General features: G+C 45.4%; 1 protein-coding gene across 2 annotated transcripts in view; it reads right to left on the reverse strand.

The window, feature by feature from the left end:
• ACAN (aggrecan) overlaps positions 1-270 on the reverse strand; it is a 28,820-nt gene extending 28,550 nt beyond the window's left edge. For both annotated transcript variants that reach the window (XM_076348698.1, XM_076348697.1), the window contains exon 1: positions 201-270. In XM_076348698.1, coding sequence (XP_076204813.1) covers positions 201-270 — 70 coding nt within the window. The remainder of the gene's footprint in view (positions 1-200) is intronic.
• Between the last annotated feature and the right edge of the window lie 15,988 nt (positions 271-16,258).

A 16,258-nucleotide genomic window follows, 5' to 3' on the forward strand; every position in this document is an offset into this window, starting at 1 on the left:
GCCTGGAGCTATCTCCCTGGGTCCCCAAGCACAAGAACAGTGACAGACTATGGCATAGCAGCCATCCAAAGAGAAGAGCCCTGTGTGTACACAGAGCAGATCTTGGGTACGCTTATTTCCGGCAGCTGCCCATGTTTGGGGATTGGACCAGAATGCAGCACATCGCTCAGCCCCGCTTTCCCACACCCCGGGGCACGTACCTGAGAGCTCCACAGAGACGGCTGTGGTGATGACTCGCAAACACACAAACACTAATAGTAAAGTGGTCATAGTTTACCTGCAAGAAACACACAGGGAGAAAGCATTTATGACAGCTGTATGTTCACAGGGAACCGAGTGCTGCGGATGCTGCTGCGGGGCAGTGCAATGCTTTCAGCCGCCCCGTAAGCCTCCTACATGTGGCTGGCACTGAAAGCCGGTCCTTGGGGAAGGATACTGTCTCCAAGTGCCTCTTGCTTCAGGAAATGAGTCCATGAGACAAATAAATAAGATGCTCTGCTACGTACAGCAGACTGAAGTGTTGTTATATATCACTTATTACATTGCTCTCCCATTCTCTTTCTTGTGATTCAATCTTCCCTGTGGAGCAGAAAGACAATTTTCCAACAGATTTTTACACTTATCATGTGTTTACTCAAGAGGGACCATCACGTCCACTAAGCCTTCGCTTCGGAACAGGAGCTGCCCCTCACCAGCATCCTCCATCCAAGCCAGCAGTGGCTCTTGGGCCAGATGGTTGGATGCATTCTGTATACCTTAAAATGCTCTGAAGGGAAATCTGCCTTCTCTATGGTGGAAAAGCCAAAGGTTACAATGCTTTGGTCCAATACTCTTGCATTGACAGCATACATAGCCTTAACTGCAAATGGATCCTGAATTGATACAAGAAATCCACAGGATACAATCCTGAGCATCTTAACTCCACCCTAAAAATATCCTCTTGGGATCCCTCAATTAGTCAGAGCAACCTGCTACTTCTGAAAGCTTTAGGAAAGGAAAGGAGCATCCTCTTGATGTTAAATGGCGGAAGCAATACAGGGAGGCCAACTAAATTAATCCTAACTGGATTATCATCCAGTATAATATTGTGGAATTTTAAATAGCCATAAATGCTCAAGTTGGTTTTAATATTTCAAATAAAACCCATGTCCTCCGGCAACACAGAGTCATTTTGTGTCATATTTCAGCACTGACTCAGAAGGAAGGACCACACCTACTGAATCACTGGTGTTTCCTTTGAGGTCACCTGTCCAAATATTGGCTATTTAACTCCTATGATCTAGAAAGATCCCAGCTGACTTCAGCTGACAGGGAACATTCTGAGTATACGCCTATTAACCTCGCAGAAAAGTCCATTAAATATCCTCACTGGCACAAGAAAAGGCCAAAAATAAACCTTATCCTGTACAGTCGAGCATTAGCCTTTCAGTTATGAAAAAGTTGACCTCCATGCACTCATTCATTTCAACCTGACACATCACCAAATCTTATCTTTGTGAAATCTTTAGTTAATAGAGACAGCTATACTGGCAGAAAATGGGACAGAAAAGGGCTGGAACACGTTGGCAGAGAAGCACGGAGGCTTAAGTTTGTAGCTGTAGGGCTGAACAAGATCAAATGGACATATCTCAATTTCTGCTGGGCCTGGGAATAAAATTTCAGGTAAATGCCAAACTCAGGGAGAAACCGTGGAGTGTGCGTCTGGGTGTCTCTCCCATTAGGAATGGTATCTGCATAAACAATGTGTTATGAACCTCTTCTGCAGCATGACAGTTGACTTCACCATTTCCCTCTACTGATGGCCAGGACCAAGTCAACTGCCATGCCGCAGAAGCGGTCAAAGTGTTTGGCAGTCAGTACCTGGACAATGGCAGGGGAACGTGCCCATAGGATGGGCTGTGGGGGCAAGGAAGTGCCTTCAGCTCATCAGTAAGCAAGGAGAATTGGAAACACCATCTGCTATGGATAAACAGTCTGAAATCAGCTTGGCTAAACAGCCATACCCAAGAGTCCTTAAAGAGCTGGCTGAGTAAATTGGCCCACTGATGTTCATTTATAATCTGTGCTGGAGCACTGGGGCAGCTCCCGAATACCAAAGTACTGTGCCAATAGTCAGCCAAGATATACAACGATGAGCCTCATAAATATACGCTAGTTTGATTGACACAAATTCCAGGCAAAATAATGGAAAATCTGATACAGACTTCAATTCATTAAGCACTGAAGAATAGGCGTAATATTAATCTTAGTTGAGGCACTTGTATATAAAACAGGTGCTTCCAAACTTGATTTTATTAGTTGGCATGATTCTACGTTTGTCTGATAAAGCTGCCTGCATGGTTGTAACATAATGTAATTAGATCTTGATAAGGTTTGACTTTCACAGTGTTCCATGATGTGAAGATACGTAATGTCAGTAGTACATACATGAAAATGGCTTAGTGAAGCCTAGCTGGCAGGTCTCAAAAAGGAGCCATCTGAGGGACACTGATGTTGAAGGAGGTATTTCTAATGGGCATCTACAGGGGTCAGTATTAGATCCAATGTGTTTCCAAATAGACTATATTTTAATAGAATCAAATATAAAACTATACAAGGGATGCAGAACATGCCTGACAACGGGATGTTGTGTCCTAGAAAGAGTCACTCAGGAGGGCTACTGCCATCCTCTGACATAAAACCAAACAGGAATACCTCTCTGTGCATCAGTGGTAAGCAACGGGAGTACTGTGCGCACCTCTGGGTTGGCATAAGGATATCGGAAAAAGATGGTGCAGAACATATCCACCAGCAAGGATCTGAGGGCTGGAGGAAACGCCTTATCGGGGGAGACTAGGAAGTCTGAATTTAATTGTTGTAACACCACCACACAAAAAAAGACTGAGAAGTTGACAACAGTGCACAAATATTGTTTCAAGCAGAAGCTGCTGATGCTAAAGAGCTCTTTGATCTAACAGAAAGTCATCACCAGAAGTAATAGCTGGGGGCCATACGCCAAGCAACGTCAAATGGGAAACAAAGCCCACATTTTAAACAGAGGGTGGTGGATCATTGGAAAGGGTACCAAGGGAAGCAATGGAGTTTCTATCCCTTGGTGGCTTCGAATCCAGACTTGAAGACTTCTTTGGAAGACATGGCTTCAGCAAACACGAATTAGTGGGCTCAATACAGAGGTAACAGGGTGAAGTTTAAGGGGCCTACATTCACAGGAGATCAGCCCAGAACGGTCCCTTCTGACATTAAAATTCATGAATATGAATGTATCACTCTTTCGATCTCTGCTCTTGTATTATTCATCTTGCCTGGCTCTAGGCAGCACAAAGAATCATGTTTATGAATATCACACATATTTTTACCTGCCTTGTAGGATCTAAGGCAAAAAAAAAAAAAAAAATCCTGTAAAATTAACCCCCTTCCCTGCTCAATCGCAGCCAGGCATGCCTGAAGTCCGCACAGGCAAGGCATCCCCCGGCTCTGTGTTACGCAGAGAGAAAGGGATTCAGGGCTAAGCTGCCAGTGGAGGAGAAGGATAAGGGCTTAACCTGTACTTTGGGGAACATCTCCAGGTTATAGACCAGTCTCTGCTAACAGATGAGGCACTGCAAAAAACTTGAAGCAGAGACAGCTTCTGCATTTTGGCTTATCTTTAAGCTTTGGGGGGAAACTGAAGTCCACTCTCTGAAGTGTATTCTTGTTTAGTTAGAGGAATGCTTCCTACAGGAACAAATAACTGTGGGACTGTGCATCCAGAGCCCTCCTAGAGTAGGTCATTGCTTTCACTATGGACCAGCCCGACATCGACCGAGGTCTGTCTCCCTGGAATGAACCGAGGTTGCCGGGTAGGCTCAGATTATTTCTACTTGCACCATCCCAAACCTGCCATTCCAGTGGATATCCTCCCTTCTCATCCTCTGGATAAAAGGAGAAATAGGAAGGCAAAGATCACGTGAGTCCTGGGAGCAGGGGTGGACCCTCCAGGGCAGAAGGCACTTGGAGGGGATTCAGGTAGAGGACACTCTCCTAGCCATTAGTAACTAAGGCTTTAGTCATAATACCTGCTCAAGCATTAAATAAAAGCTCTTACTTCTCCAGGCTCCTTAAATCAAGTACCTTTCAGCAGGCTCTGCATTTTGCCAGAATCCAAGTAAGCTGAACAGCCCTGAGTGTCATGCGATAAACTCAGCCAAGAGAGACAGGCAGCTTTAGACCCTGATTGGGTACTAAAGAATAAAAACATCCTAGAACATGGAAACAGAGATGTTTAAAGAAAATGGGAGCTGGCTGGCTGAAAAGACTTTTAGGGTCCATGTCTACAGCAAACCGGTATTGTTCCGAGTCCCACACAGTTGTTATTTCTGTGTACATTGGCAATGGGTAGGAGGAGAGCAGGTTCATCTGTGCATCAGTTAGACATCATGGAACAAAATGCCCTAAATAGAGGAAATTAATTTTGTCCCAGAAACTAAGACAAGCCCATGTACTTCTAGTCTTATTCAAGCCTTACGCTGATCTTTCACAAGGAAAAATAGCCTCATATGGTAACAGCTGGGACCAGCAGTATCTTTGCAGTTTGGTTTAGCTATGGAGAAAAAACCCCAACCTCCTCTTACCCCACAGAAGCCCAGAGGCAACGGCTTTTCGTTGTGAGCCGTGGCTAAACAAATCACAATAACAATGTTTTGGGTGTATTCTGCGAAAGTGTTGACTCCCTGCCAGTAAGAAACCCAACCTACTCCTCAGGGTGCTCTTTGCAATGTTGAGCTCCATTTTTCATTCCCCTTAAGCGCGCCAAAGAGATCCAACCCTGAGTCTGCACACAGCCCTTGTCGGGATTCAGTATGCTGGGAATGCCTTTGATTAACGTCCCGTTGTTACAGCAATGGTCCTATGCTGCAATACTTCCACTCCATGTTGTCTCTAGTGGGATATCCAAGCACATGATAACGAGCAAACAGCTGCTTGAAGGAGCAGATCTGGAAGCAAATAAGTAAAGACAGCGGTCTGTCTGAGCAGACATGGATAGCACAGATGATGGAGGCCTGGTCTGTCTAGCCAAGGGAACTGGGGAGGTTGTTCCTCTCATTCTAAAGCAACATCTAAAACAGATTATATAGCACATACCTCAAAACTGATGACCCCTCTCCACTGACTGCCAGACAAGAGGAGGGTGATTAGCTCAAGTGTGGATGTTGTCTAGGTAAGTTGTGCCCAAGGAGCACAAAGGTACAGGTGCAGTGCGTGGGAGAATTGACCTGGACCAGTGTGTGCTTGCTGAGACAGGATCTAGCACAGAGGAAATATATTCAGGGATAAGAAAGTGCCTGAGCTGCATGACTGAGTAAAGGCAGAGTAAAGCCTGGAGCAGGCTAAGCAGGGGCAGGAACGTCCCCTGCTCAGCATCTTACTGATGGCCCCCAACTATGTCTGAATGGCTAAGTAGAGAGGTGGACCCCAACATGTTGGGGATACACTCAATATCCCTACCATATATGTCATAAATAACACAGACTTCTGCAGGTAACTTAATTTGACTACTTTTTTGAAAATAATCAAGGTAGCCTGGCTACTAGAAAAAGGTGAGCTACTGAACCCATAGGAGCTACCAGGTCAATGCTGACAAATTCCAATTCAGCTGCAGGGTCCTTGTCTTGTAGAAAAAGTCACGTTGAAGAGAAGTTCTGCAGACACTTTGGTGGAGCTCCTCCTAGGGTGACTACTAAGAGAGGATTGTCCAAGCTCTAGCAGGGAGCACTGGGAGGGACTAATTCTTGCAGCGCAGAGCCCTACACACAAGGAGCAATGATCACACTATGCTTTCTGCAAGGTCCATGCTACAAAAACACCTTCCGGCCCTGCAGATTACTTTCTTGCAAGTTTCTTGCAAAACTTGCTGGGAGAACGGCTGGAGCAGGCAGCTTTTGTGGCGAGAAGAGAGCAGGAGGTAGGACAAGTTACGCAACGTCATGGCTATGCTTCTGCATCAGAGTAATTGTCCCTGTGCAGAGTGCCAAGCAGCCTGAAGGAACAAGAATCCAACCAAACTGCCACAAAAATCCTAGCCATCCTACCTTCTCTAACCAGTGACTGAGACAGAAATAAGGCCCTCTCCAATTCAGCCTGGGCCAGGAAGAAGTCAGGAAAAGCTCTTGCCTTTCCAAAAAAGACAGAGTTGGGAAATGCTGGTAGGCTCAGACGCTCTCCACCCCAGAGAACAACTGTCCCTTTCACTGAAGTTTATTGCCACTTTATTTTATGCCTAAGGCCGTGCTTCTGTATCAGGCTGTGTGCAGGCTGTCCTAAATTGGCTGCTTATAAATATGTTTATTTGAGAATCTAAGTGTGTGTGGAGGGAAGTGTGTACATATGTGCAGACAGGTTTAATCCCTTGCTCTTCCAATCCTGTCCCCAGGTTTTCAAAGGACTGAAGAATCTGGAGGGAGCAAGGAAAGGAAAAGTCACTACAGTGAAAGTCCAACAAAGTGCCTACACAGTAAGACTGTACAGTGGAAAATAGCCAGATGGCCCATTTGCAGCACACTCTAACTTGTTTTCTTGCTGGAAAGCGTTTTCTGTTCTAGTCTATTTTAATTGAGTCCCATCTGCAGTTTCTCCTGTGGCCTTTGCTTGTTCCAGACCATGTTAATCACCCTTGTTGCAACTAAATTTATTTTCATCACCCTTAATCCTGCTGTTGTCCTTTTTTTTTTTGGATGGGGGCAGATGGGTCATTTTAAGCTTCCTTGTTTCTCAATTTCGGAAGACCTTTAATACACTTACGTATTGTTTCTGGCAGCTAATAAAATGCCACTCATTACCTAGAAGATATGCCTGGGCATAAAGGTATTTCCAAAGATAATATTTCCTTTAAAACTGTGGATATAAAGAGGTTCCTGAACAAAAGTCAAAACCAGCACTACTCATTTCGCCTTGGATTCTCTCTCTTCAACTAGTTTTCCATCCCCTGTTTACTCCCCATCAGGGAACAGACCTTAGTTTCTCTAGGACACATGGTCAACTCCATCCAGTCTTATTTCAGCACTATTATTTTCAGGCACCAGCACTGGGGACCAAGGGTTTGGTGAGGTCTGAGAAGACACCATCACCCAGCAGAGACATCGGGAGGGTTCTCATGTTGTTTAGACAGCACATCCCACGTCCTTGTAGGCTTCAGCGTCAAACGGTGGTTTCTCCACCGTGTAAAACTACAGACCGTTCCTCTATGATCTCTATGAACAAACACTTTATTGTCCCTCTGCATGTTCCCAGCCTCTGTGGAGGACTGAGAGCTTTTCTGTTAAAAACCTCAGCCTGGTCCAGGAAATGGGAGGGAAGGAAGGGGGGGAAAAAAGTGAGGGGGGTGGGCAAAACCAGTTTTATTTCTTCTTCTTCTTTTTTTAAATAAGGCAAACTTTGGAACTGAAATATGGCAATAAATGCACTCCTGTGATTTTTCATGTTTTTTCAGCTGTAAAGAAAATAGGAGAAATATTCCATTCTGTCTGGCTTCCAAACCATTCTGAGAGTAAGGTCTTTATGTACAGAGCAGCTTGGATGCTGCTCCCGCCTGCTCTGTTTCTGAAACCATCCCTGCCTGGAACAACAAAGTCCTTTTTTTCCCCAATCAGAAAGACACATGGCAGTAACTGCTCAGATATTTTGTCATTGAGGGATGTAGTCCTCCACGTGCTGACAGTCTTGCAGCATTGGCTGCCTGGATTGCTACAGGTGATGGCGAACTGACAGCACCGAGACGTTCTTAGTGCATCAGGCACAAAACAGAGAGCATTTGTGGAAGGCTAGGAATAATGTCAGGTTTCACCTCAAGCCTCAGCTGGCTCCTGTCCTCAAGCACCCGTTGCTACTGCAGGCATGAACACGGTCAGACACAGCTCTGCTAATACACCCTGGTGATGGTATCCGTGTGCCCCTCAGCCACAACGTGTGGTCCAGAGCTCCTCTCTGTCCTCCTCCACAAAGAACCAAAGTTGCCTGGACCTGTAATTTTGGTTCTATGCTATTCCATTTTCAGTGTCTTTATGACTTTTCTTTCAATAAAAGAGTTGCAGTCTGTTATAATTTGACTGTTTATCTAATTATATTGCACAAACACTACAGGAAAAGCCAAAATACCCAAGGATGTAGGGACATGCTTTCAATAAGCAAGATGCCACAGGAAATCTTAGCAAAACTTAACAGTCATGTGCTAGGTTCAGTTAGTGATCCAAGCTCAGCCGTATGGTCTGGAACAAACGTCCTACTGAACACAAAAATCTTTATAAGCATTTGTCTCTTCTCTGGTATCTACCACAGAACAGCTCTCATTGTCCCCTGATTTACATTGGTTTTACATTATATCTCCATTAACTTCAGCAGCATTTCTCCTTTTTTTTTCCTTTCCGTCCCCCCCTGCCCCCCCCCCCCCCCCCCCCCCCCCCGAGAGATCAGAAGCAAGCTAAACACACAGGCTCCAGAACAGCAGAAACCCATGCCACTGGCCACCCCAAAACTAGCTCTCTTGCAGGAAAACCAGAACTGTCACTGCCAACACACACCCCAGCAATTTTCCTACCCTTCAAGGACAGAGAAGTTGCAAAATGTCCATTATGGCAAGCAGATGACAGCTGGAGCCTTTCATGCAAGGTGTGGGATCAGCAGCAAGTCCTGAGCTGCCATGGCTCTGAGTGTCTGCTCAATATGGAAAGCAAGAGCCACATTCAAACAGACCCTAGAGCCTCAAAATTCAAGAGGACAATGAGCCTTTGAGACTAGCTGAAGCTCGCACTCAAAATCCTCTCTACTCCAAGGGGAGAAAAAGAAACTTCTAAAGAGCAATTCATCTCCTTATGAAATAGATGTCTTGGTTGAGAACCTTTCAAGAGTGGTTCAGCCATTTCTCTATTGGCTAGTAAGGGAGCCTGGAGCACTGTTAGACATCTAACTTTTAGAGATGGGAGGGTGATTATGCACTTTGTAAAGCCCCCTTATACCCTATTTTTTATGCACAACAGTCAGATGTAATTGAGATGTATCCCTTCGCTTGCAAGGAAGAATTTAGTCTACAAAGAAGCAATGGAACTTGGAAATCTCTTTCCTCCTGGATATGCTGTCTCTGGGAATCGTGATCACCCATCACCCTTCTTTTTTGGTAGCAAAAGGCAGGCAAACAACTATATCCCAGGGAAAGAAAGAAACAATCTACACTCGTTTTCTGGAGCTGCTGTCAGCCTTGAGCAAAGCTCCCCTAGACACAGGAAGGAAACCCAACAAAACACAAAAGAAGAGAAACCAGATCCTCCCTGGATGTCAGGTGTGAAGATGGCAGCTTGGGCCATGATCCAAGGAAGTCAAGAACAAGCCCTTCAGGTGACAACTTTTTCCATTCAAATGCACTGGCTCGCTATAAAACCCACTGAGAAATACGAAAGCTATTGTTTCTGTACACCTGGGATCCAAGCTACCTAAGCCCAGTACAGAGCAGGAGAAAGGGAAGACTGAGAGACCCGGAAAACCCCCTTTCCATTAACTTGGTAAGGCTGCTACCATTTACCCGCTCTAAATCACCACATAACCACCTGCTCCAAGCAGGCATCAGCTAAAGAGGCAGGGAGGTCCTCTGCAGATGCTGAGAGAGTTAGTGTGGGACGGGTAAAGCTCAGCTGACTGACAGCAGCTACTTGCCGCAGTTGGGGGATAGCCCATTACTCTGCTGGAGTGTGCAAATGATGCACAGGCTGTGCTGGAGATTTTCACTTGTGCAGAATTTGACTTTTCACTTGTTTCATGAGTAGGCTGAAATCTCATTTGTGCAAAGAAGCAGCCTTAAAAATGAGAAAACATCCCTCCCTGGCTACAGAACAAGATGCAAATGGGACTGCAGAGAAGCAAATCTCTGCAGCGCTTCTACGCTGGCAGAAGATTCATGGATATCTTCTGCCTTGCTTCCCTTCTGCTCTGACCCAGCTCAGCCCTTCAGAAGGCTGGTCTTCCAGAATCACAGAATCATAGAATAGTTTGGGTTGGAAGGGACCTCTAAAGGCCATCTAGTCCAACCCCCCTCCCGTGGGCAGGGACATCTTCAACTAGATCAGGTTGCTCAGAGCCCCGTCCAACCTGACCTGGAATGTTTCCAGGGATGGGGCATCCACCACCTCTCTGGGCAACCTGTGCCAGTGTTTCACCACCCTCAGCGTAAAACATTTCTTCCTTATATCTAGTTTGAATCTACCCCCCTTTAGTTTAAAGCCATTCCCCCTTGGCCTGTCACAACAGGCCCTGCTAAAAAGTTTGCCCCCATCTTTTTTATAAGCCCCCTTTAAGTACTGATAGGCTGCAATAAGGTCTCCCCGAAGCCTTCTCTTCTCCAGGCAGAACAACCCCAACTCTCTCAGCCTTTCTTCGTAGGAGATGTGTTCCATCCCCCTGATCATTTTCATGACCCTCTTCTGGACCCGCTCCAACAGGTCCGTGTCTTTCTGATGCTGAGGGCTCCAGAGCTGGACGCAGTACTGCACGTGAGGTCTCACCAGAGCAGAGTAGAGGGGCAGAATCACCTCCCTCGACCTGCTGGCCACGCTGCTTTGGATGCAGCCCAGGATACGATTGGCCTTCTGGGCTGCGAGAGAAATCCGTAAGATCTTTGAAACCACGTTTTAATACAGAATCCATAGGCACGGAGACCTAAGTCTTAACTGACTTTGCTAGTTACTGCCCAAATCTGATACCTGTTAATACTCTGCTACCCAAAATTGCCTTGGATGCAACATATGTGCTCCTAAGAAATGTGGTGTGAAAGTTCACCTAGCAAGGCACTGGGGAGGACTGCAAGAGACATCATGAAGCTGGTCCCTGATAGCTTCACAATGGTAAAGATTTTTCTTGCTGTGCTCCAAGTAGAGAGAAAACATCATGCTGTCTTGGAAAGTCAACAAACTTAGAAGATTCAAGGTGAGAACCACAAGACCATGTGCATGGCTGCAAGGCCTCTCTAATAACTGCACATTTGGGTCATGCTAATGACATGTAATGTGACCACATTTCTGATTGGTACCAGTTGTGTAATACTGCGCATAGCCTCGGCTTGCATTAATGTCCCTCCATGTGAATAGGCACCTCTTATAAGACACACAGGTTGCAACGACCTCTTGCTAAGGACACCTTCTACTGATGTGCTATGTGCATCATGCTGCACCACAATCTTCGGTGAGGCTGTCCATGCTGGAATACACACAGCTGGTAATACTAAACATCCTCACACTGTCACAGCTTGGACACGAAAGAGATAGGTGAGCAATCATATCCTATCTGGCCTTTGCATAACCAAGCATTGCATGCTGCTGGTGCTTAACAGCAATAAAAGCAACCTTCCATCCAACCTGGAGGAAGAGCTTCCAGCTTCATCACAGTCTCAGTATCTCCCTCTTTTTGCTCCCCATTTTCTCTTTCCAAAGTTGGCACCTGAAAGTTTTCTCTGCATTAATTCCAGACATTGTGTAAACAGTGTGCTTAGATTTACTTAAATGAGGCTGTTTCAGCCCTAGCTTTCCTCCCAGGTAGATTTCCTGTCTCATAAATTCAGGATGTGCACAGTTTAGCTTTGCTGGGAAGGTGGAATCTCGACTCGATCCTCCCTTTGGGATGACCTGGAAGACAAAAGGGCAAATGGCATGGGAGAGGGCCTGGGGCTTTCTGGTTACTGGCTGGAAAAGGGGGAGACGTCCTGCCATGTGCTGTTCAGGAGGTAGTGCCAGTGGTCCAAGCGAGTGTTACTACTTGTCATAAATAATCTGAAAGATTTGAAATTTACCAGTCTCTTGGCATTTTTTTTCTCCATAACCCCAGAAGATGGAGAACCATCTTTTCCTACTGAGCAGATCACTGGCATTTTCAGTGGAGAAGCAAGGGATTACTATTTTCTCCTGTTCCCAGATGCTCAAACTCTTTGTGACTCCTTAGAAAAGCACACGCATATCAAACATTCACATGCACTCCTTGTGCAGGCAAGCAGAAAGAGTCTCCTAGAAGTGAAAGAGCCTTTTGTCTTTGATTCACAAGTCTCTAGTCACTAGGACTTCAGATATCTTTTCTGGCAGCAATGTGAACCCCCAACCATAATGCAAGTGTGGGTTTGCTACCGCTGATGAAGGCTCTCACGCACCCCTGAGCCTGAAAAAGGGTCTTTACCAAAACGTTGGAGTAGGTTTTCATGAAAGTTGTCTGCTGTCTGGGACTGATATGATGAACGTCAGTTCTGGGCTGGGACTGATATGATGAACGTCAGCCACTGGGCTGGCTTTGCCTTCCAGTTTACGGAGAGGGCACGCAGTATAAACAGAGACCACAGCCTTCGCATTCAGACTATAATGAGGGTTTTGCTGCCTTGGCTGTGTTGAGGAAGACTCTCCTACTTCTCAGTTTCCTCTGCCAGCAAGCCTCTGACAACTAGACTGAGCACAAAACAACCATGCCAGCTTGTTCTACTCTAGGAGTTTGAATGGTACAGGAAGGATTAAGAAAGAGCAGCAGCTTTTCACTCCCATCTCTGGTTCTAGGAAATCTTAATCAATGGCTGGGCATTGCACCCCCTGAAATCACCTCATGCATGACAGCAGGAGAATGGATCGCTGTCTCCTCTCATTTCCTCCAAGACCAGCTCTCCCAGTCCACTTTGTCCCCCTCTTGACAGTTTTAGCAGTGGTGGAAAGATTATGTGGACCATGGACAATGCACTCCCCCTTGCCTCCCTTCCAGGGACCGAGTCATGCAGCAGGCGGGTGCTGAGCAGGGGCAGCGTCTGTGGCTACCCTCTGGCCGTACAAACCAGGGGCTTTCCTGCAAGTGTGTGGCAGGTTTAAGGCCCCGTTAAAATCTCACCAGTCTCTCTCTTCTTTCAGGTTTTTCCTTTATATTCATCCCCAGTCACTCCCCCAGCCAGTGCCATCTCACGGCACCTGGTAGCCCCGCATCCCTGTACAATTCCTTCCTTTTCTGTGTGCTCAAACCGTTCACGTACCAGGAGACCGTTCTGGCATGCAGTGCCCTCTTCCCTCTTAGCCAAGACACACAGTGTGTTCTTAACTCAATTTAACTGGCTCAGTCAATAAGGTCCCTGTTTATTTCAATATTGCTCTGTTCCTTTTGGGGGACGGAGGTACCTCAAAGTGCAGTCATCTGCCCTGTCCTGCACCAGTTATTCCAAGGGGATTTCGCCATGTTGGGAACACTGAGGGATGCTCAGCTCTTCTTGCTAGGGTCAGTCCCGCTGGGCACGGACACTCATCCACTGCTCCTATTCACTTGTCAAGTCACTTTATCTGAACAGTGATTCCTGCCTTTGGTTCAGCATGTTCTTTTCTTTTTTTTTCTTTTTTTTCAGAAACCAACGGGGACTCCAGGCAGAAAATAAATCTTCCTCTTGTTTTTTTCTACTCCAGTGATGTTTTTGAACCAAGCCAAATTGTACAGCGGAAAACAAAACACAACAAGAAAGAAGATAATGACAAAATAGTTCACAGCCAAACAAGCTTGTTTTGGGTTTGACACAGAGCAGACCATCCATCAGAGACCTCAACAGCTTTAAGTCCTACTTTATGAGACTGGCAGGGAGTTGGAAGAGAAGGACCAAGGTGATGGAAAAGATGCCTAAGAAATTGTCCTCTTCTAGCCACTGGCCCCTCCGTGAAGGTGGATGTCGGTCTCTGGGTGGTGTATTCATCCACCCGGCAGAAAAGATAACGGGACCCCTCAGCATGGGATAGGGAATAATTGGCAAAAGGGTTTCAGTTCCCTGGCTGAGATTTCCATTTTGGGTCAGTCCAAAACTTCCCCGAGAAAACCCTCCAAACAAACACTTTCTGAAACTAGCAACAAATATAAAAGGATTATTTTTTAATCATGTGAGACCCATTGTTCAATCCAAAACTGAATCACAGCCTTTTGCTTTTTTCCAAAGGAGATCTCAGTGTCTTCACAAAACTCTGCCCACACTGAAAGGTCTGTTCCCTTCAAACACACGGTGAAACTAGCCTGCAGAACGGAAACACTGCACTTTAAAAACAACCAAATTCTTTGACCTGAATGCATGTTATGTATATATAGGCTTTCTCTCTACACATACATGAATTTATAAATGGGCTTAGGTACGGTATTACTTAGGAAGCAACTGTGATGATGTGACATTGAAAGAGAGAGCAAGACGGAGACAATTAGCCTCTCCAAAATTAGTTTCAGTCTCAGGTCATTGAATGCATATCGATAATCTTTTCATTACAGCTCAGATCTCAGGGCTCCACTAAATTACCCCAGCACAGGCAGACAACAGTCCCTGCCTTAAAGATCTTGCAGTCTAGAAAGTACGCTGCTGACCAAGCCAAGAGAGCACAAATGTGAATCTGGGGAGACCATGGGAATCCTGAATAGAAGCAAGGCTCTTACGTGAAATATAAAATCATTCTGTGAGGTATAGACTGCGAAGGGAAAGAAATTTAACCTTAGCGTAAGCCACAGACGTTTGGAGAGCCACTGCTGCTAAGGCCAAATCTACAGTTTGCTAAGCAAAGTCCATATGTCATACCTTCAAAAAGAGAAAGCAAGGTATGGAGGAAACCAGAACAGTAATTAAATGGGAATACAAAGTTTTCTGAGAGGCAAATAAATTCCTATGTGTGAGATGTGGTTGAGGGAGAGAGCCAAAATGTTGCCCAGCATTTGGTGCAGCGTTCTGTAAGGGCAACAGAAAATGTTGTTTTTCCAGAGGTACGTGGAACAGCTTAAAATCAACAGCGCCCGCATTTTGGGGAACAGAAAGGCACCAGCACAGGTCCCCTTGTGGGCAAAGTAACTGCCTAGCAAAGTATTTCAAACCAGCAAATACGCTCTGGCATTGACGGAGGAGATGTGGGCTTTAAAATGGATCCTGGAGCATCCTACACTGGTATTTTAACTCAGACACAAAACACTAGCAAGAGAAACTGTATAAAAGTAAAATTTGTTTTATACTATTGGCATAAAAGACCAATTCAAAGGCAAGTAATAATTATGATCTATTTTAATCAGATTATCTTGTAATTCTTCCAATAAGATGGGCAGGTAAATTGTCTGGTGGCCAGATCCAGTTACCACTGGAATCAATAAAAAAGATGCCATTTACCTCTGAGGTTAGGAACATTAAGCCCGAGTTCTGGTATTAAAACCTAGTCTAGACAAGTAACTGCTTGCAAGTCCCAAGCAGGCAGCAGGGAGAGCTCTCAAAAGGAAGTCTAAATCCCCACAAGTTTGTACAGAGCACTCTGCTTTCAGACAAAAGAAGAATTAATTCCATAAGACAATATAACAAGGAAAATCCTGTTTGGCTTTTACACGCAGTATGAGAACTGGACCTAATCATACATAACATTTGGGCACTGTTGCGGTGCCGTCTGCAGATTGTGGTAATTCCATAGCTGCACCTGGAAAGCCATCACAGCATTAATGCACATTGATCCACACCATTTAAATAAACCACACAACGGGATCGACGTTCGGTAAAACTAGTTGACAGCTAAATGTTCAAAACAAAAATATTCTCTAACATTTAGGATGAGCATTGCTGCAAACATGGTTGAATGAGTCATACTTTAAGTTAGTGACTTTTAGTGGAAGTATACTGGGAAGGTAGGGGCTACAGCTGATATTTGTTCTGGCCCTCAAAGATTGGTCCACGCAGACCCCAGGCTTGTCCAGCCAATGTCTGGGGCCTCTCAAGCCCCCCGTGCAGCATCAAGGATGTTCGAAAGCCATGTTGGACATCCTCTTCCCTTAGGCTGTGCGCTCTGTGCTTGCTCTGCGAAAGACTCAACGCAATCTCCTTCCTACCATAAGGATGTCGCAATAGAGAATGAAAAGTATAAGCAAGTATTTTGGAGAGCGAGAGAAACAAGCCCCACTGGTCGTTAACAAAATTAGCAGATGGCTTCTAAACTGAGCTTTACAAGATCTTGAATGCAAGTTTTGATACAACAGCAAAAGATACAGTGCACTCTTGCATGGATGCTGTGAGATTTCTGGGAATGTCAAAATTGTTTAGTAAAACTCTGATAGCCTGCCAAATTGTCCACGGTATTTCAGAATTTAAAGATGCAAATGGATGAGTGAGGCACCTAATGGAATTTGCAGAAGTGCTTCTCTGTGTCTTCGGGCACTTTGCTGTTTCTGCAAAACGTGGCCTTGAGTCCCTAAAGCAACTTCTGGAGAACATAATTTTATAAGGGAGATAAATCCAATC

The sequence above is a fragment of the Aptenodytes patagonicus genome, chromosome 10 (assembly GCF_965638725.1).
Source record: "Aptenodytes patagonicus chromosome 10, bAptPat1.pri.cur, whole genome shotgun sequence".
Classification (NCBI taxonomy): Eukaryota; Metazoa; Chordata; class Aves; order Sphenisciformes; family Spheniscidae; genus Aptenodytes; species Aptenodytes patagonicus.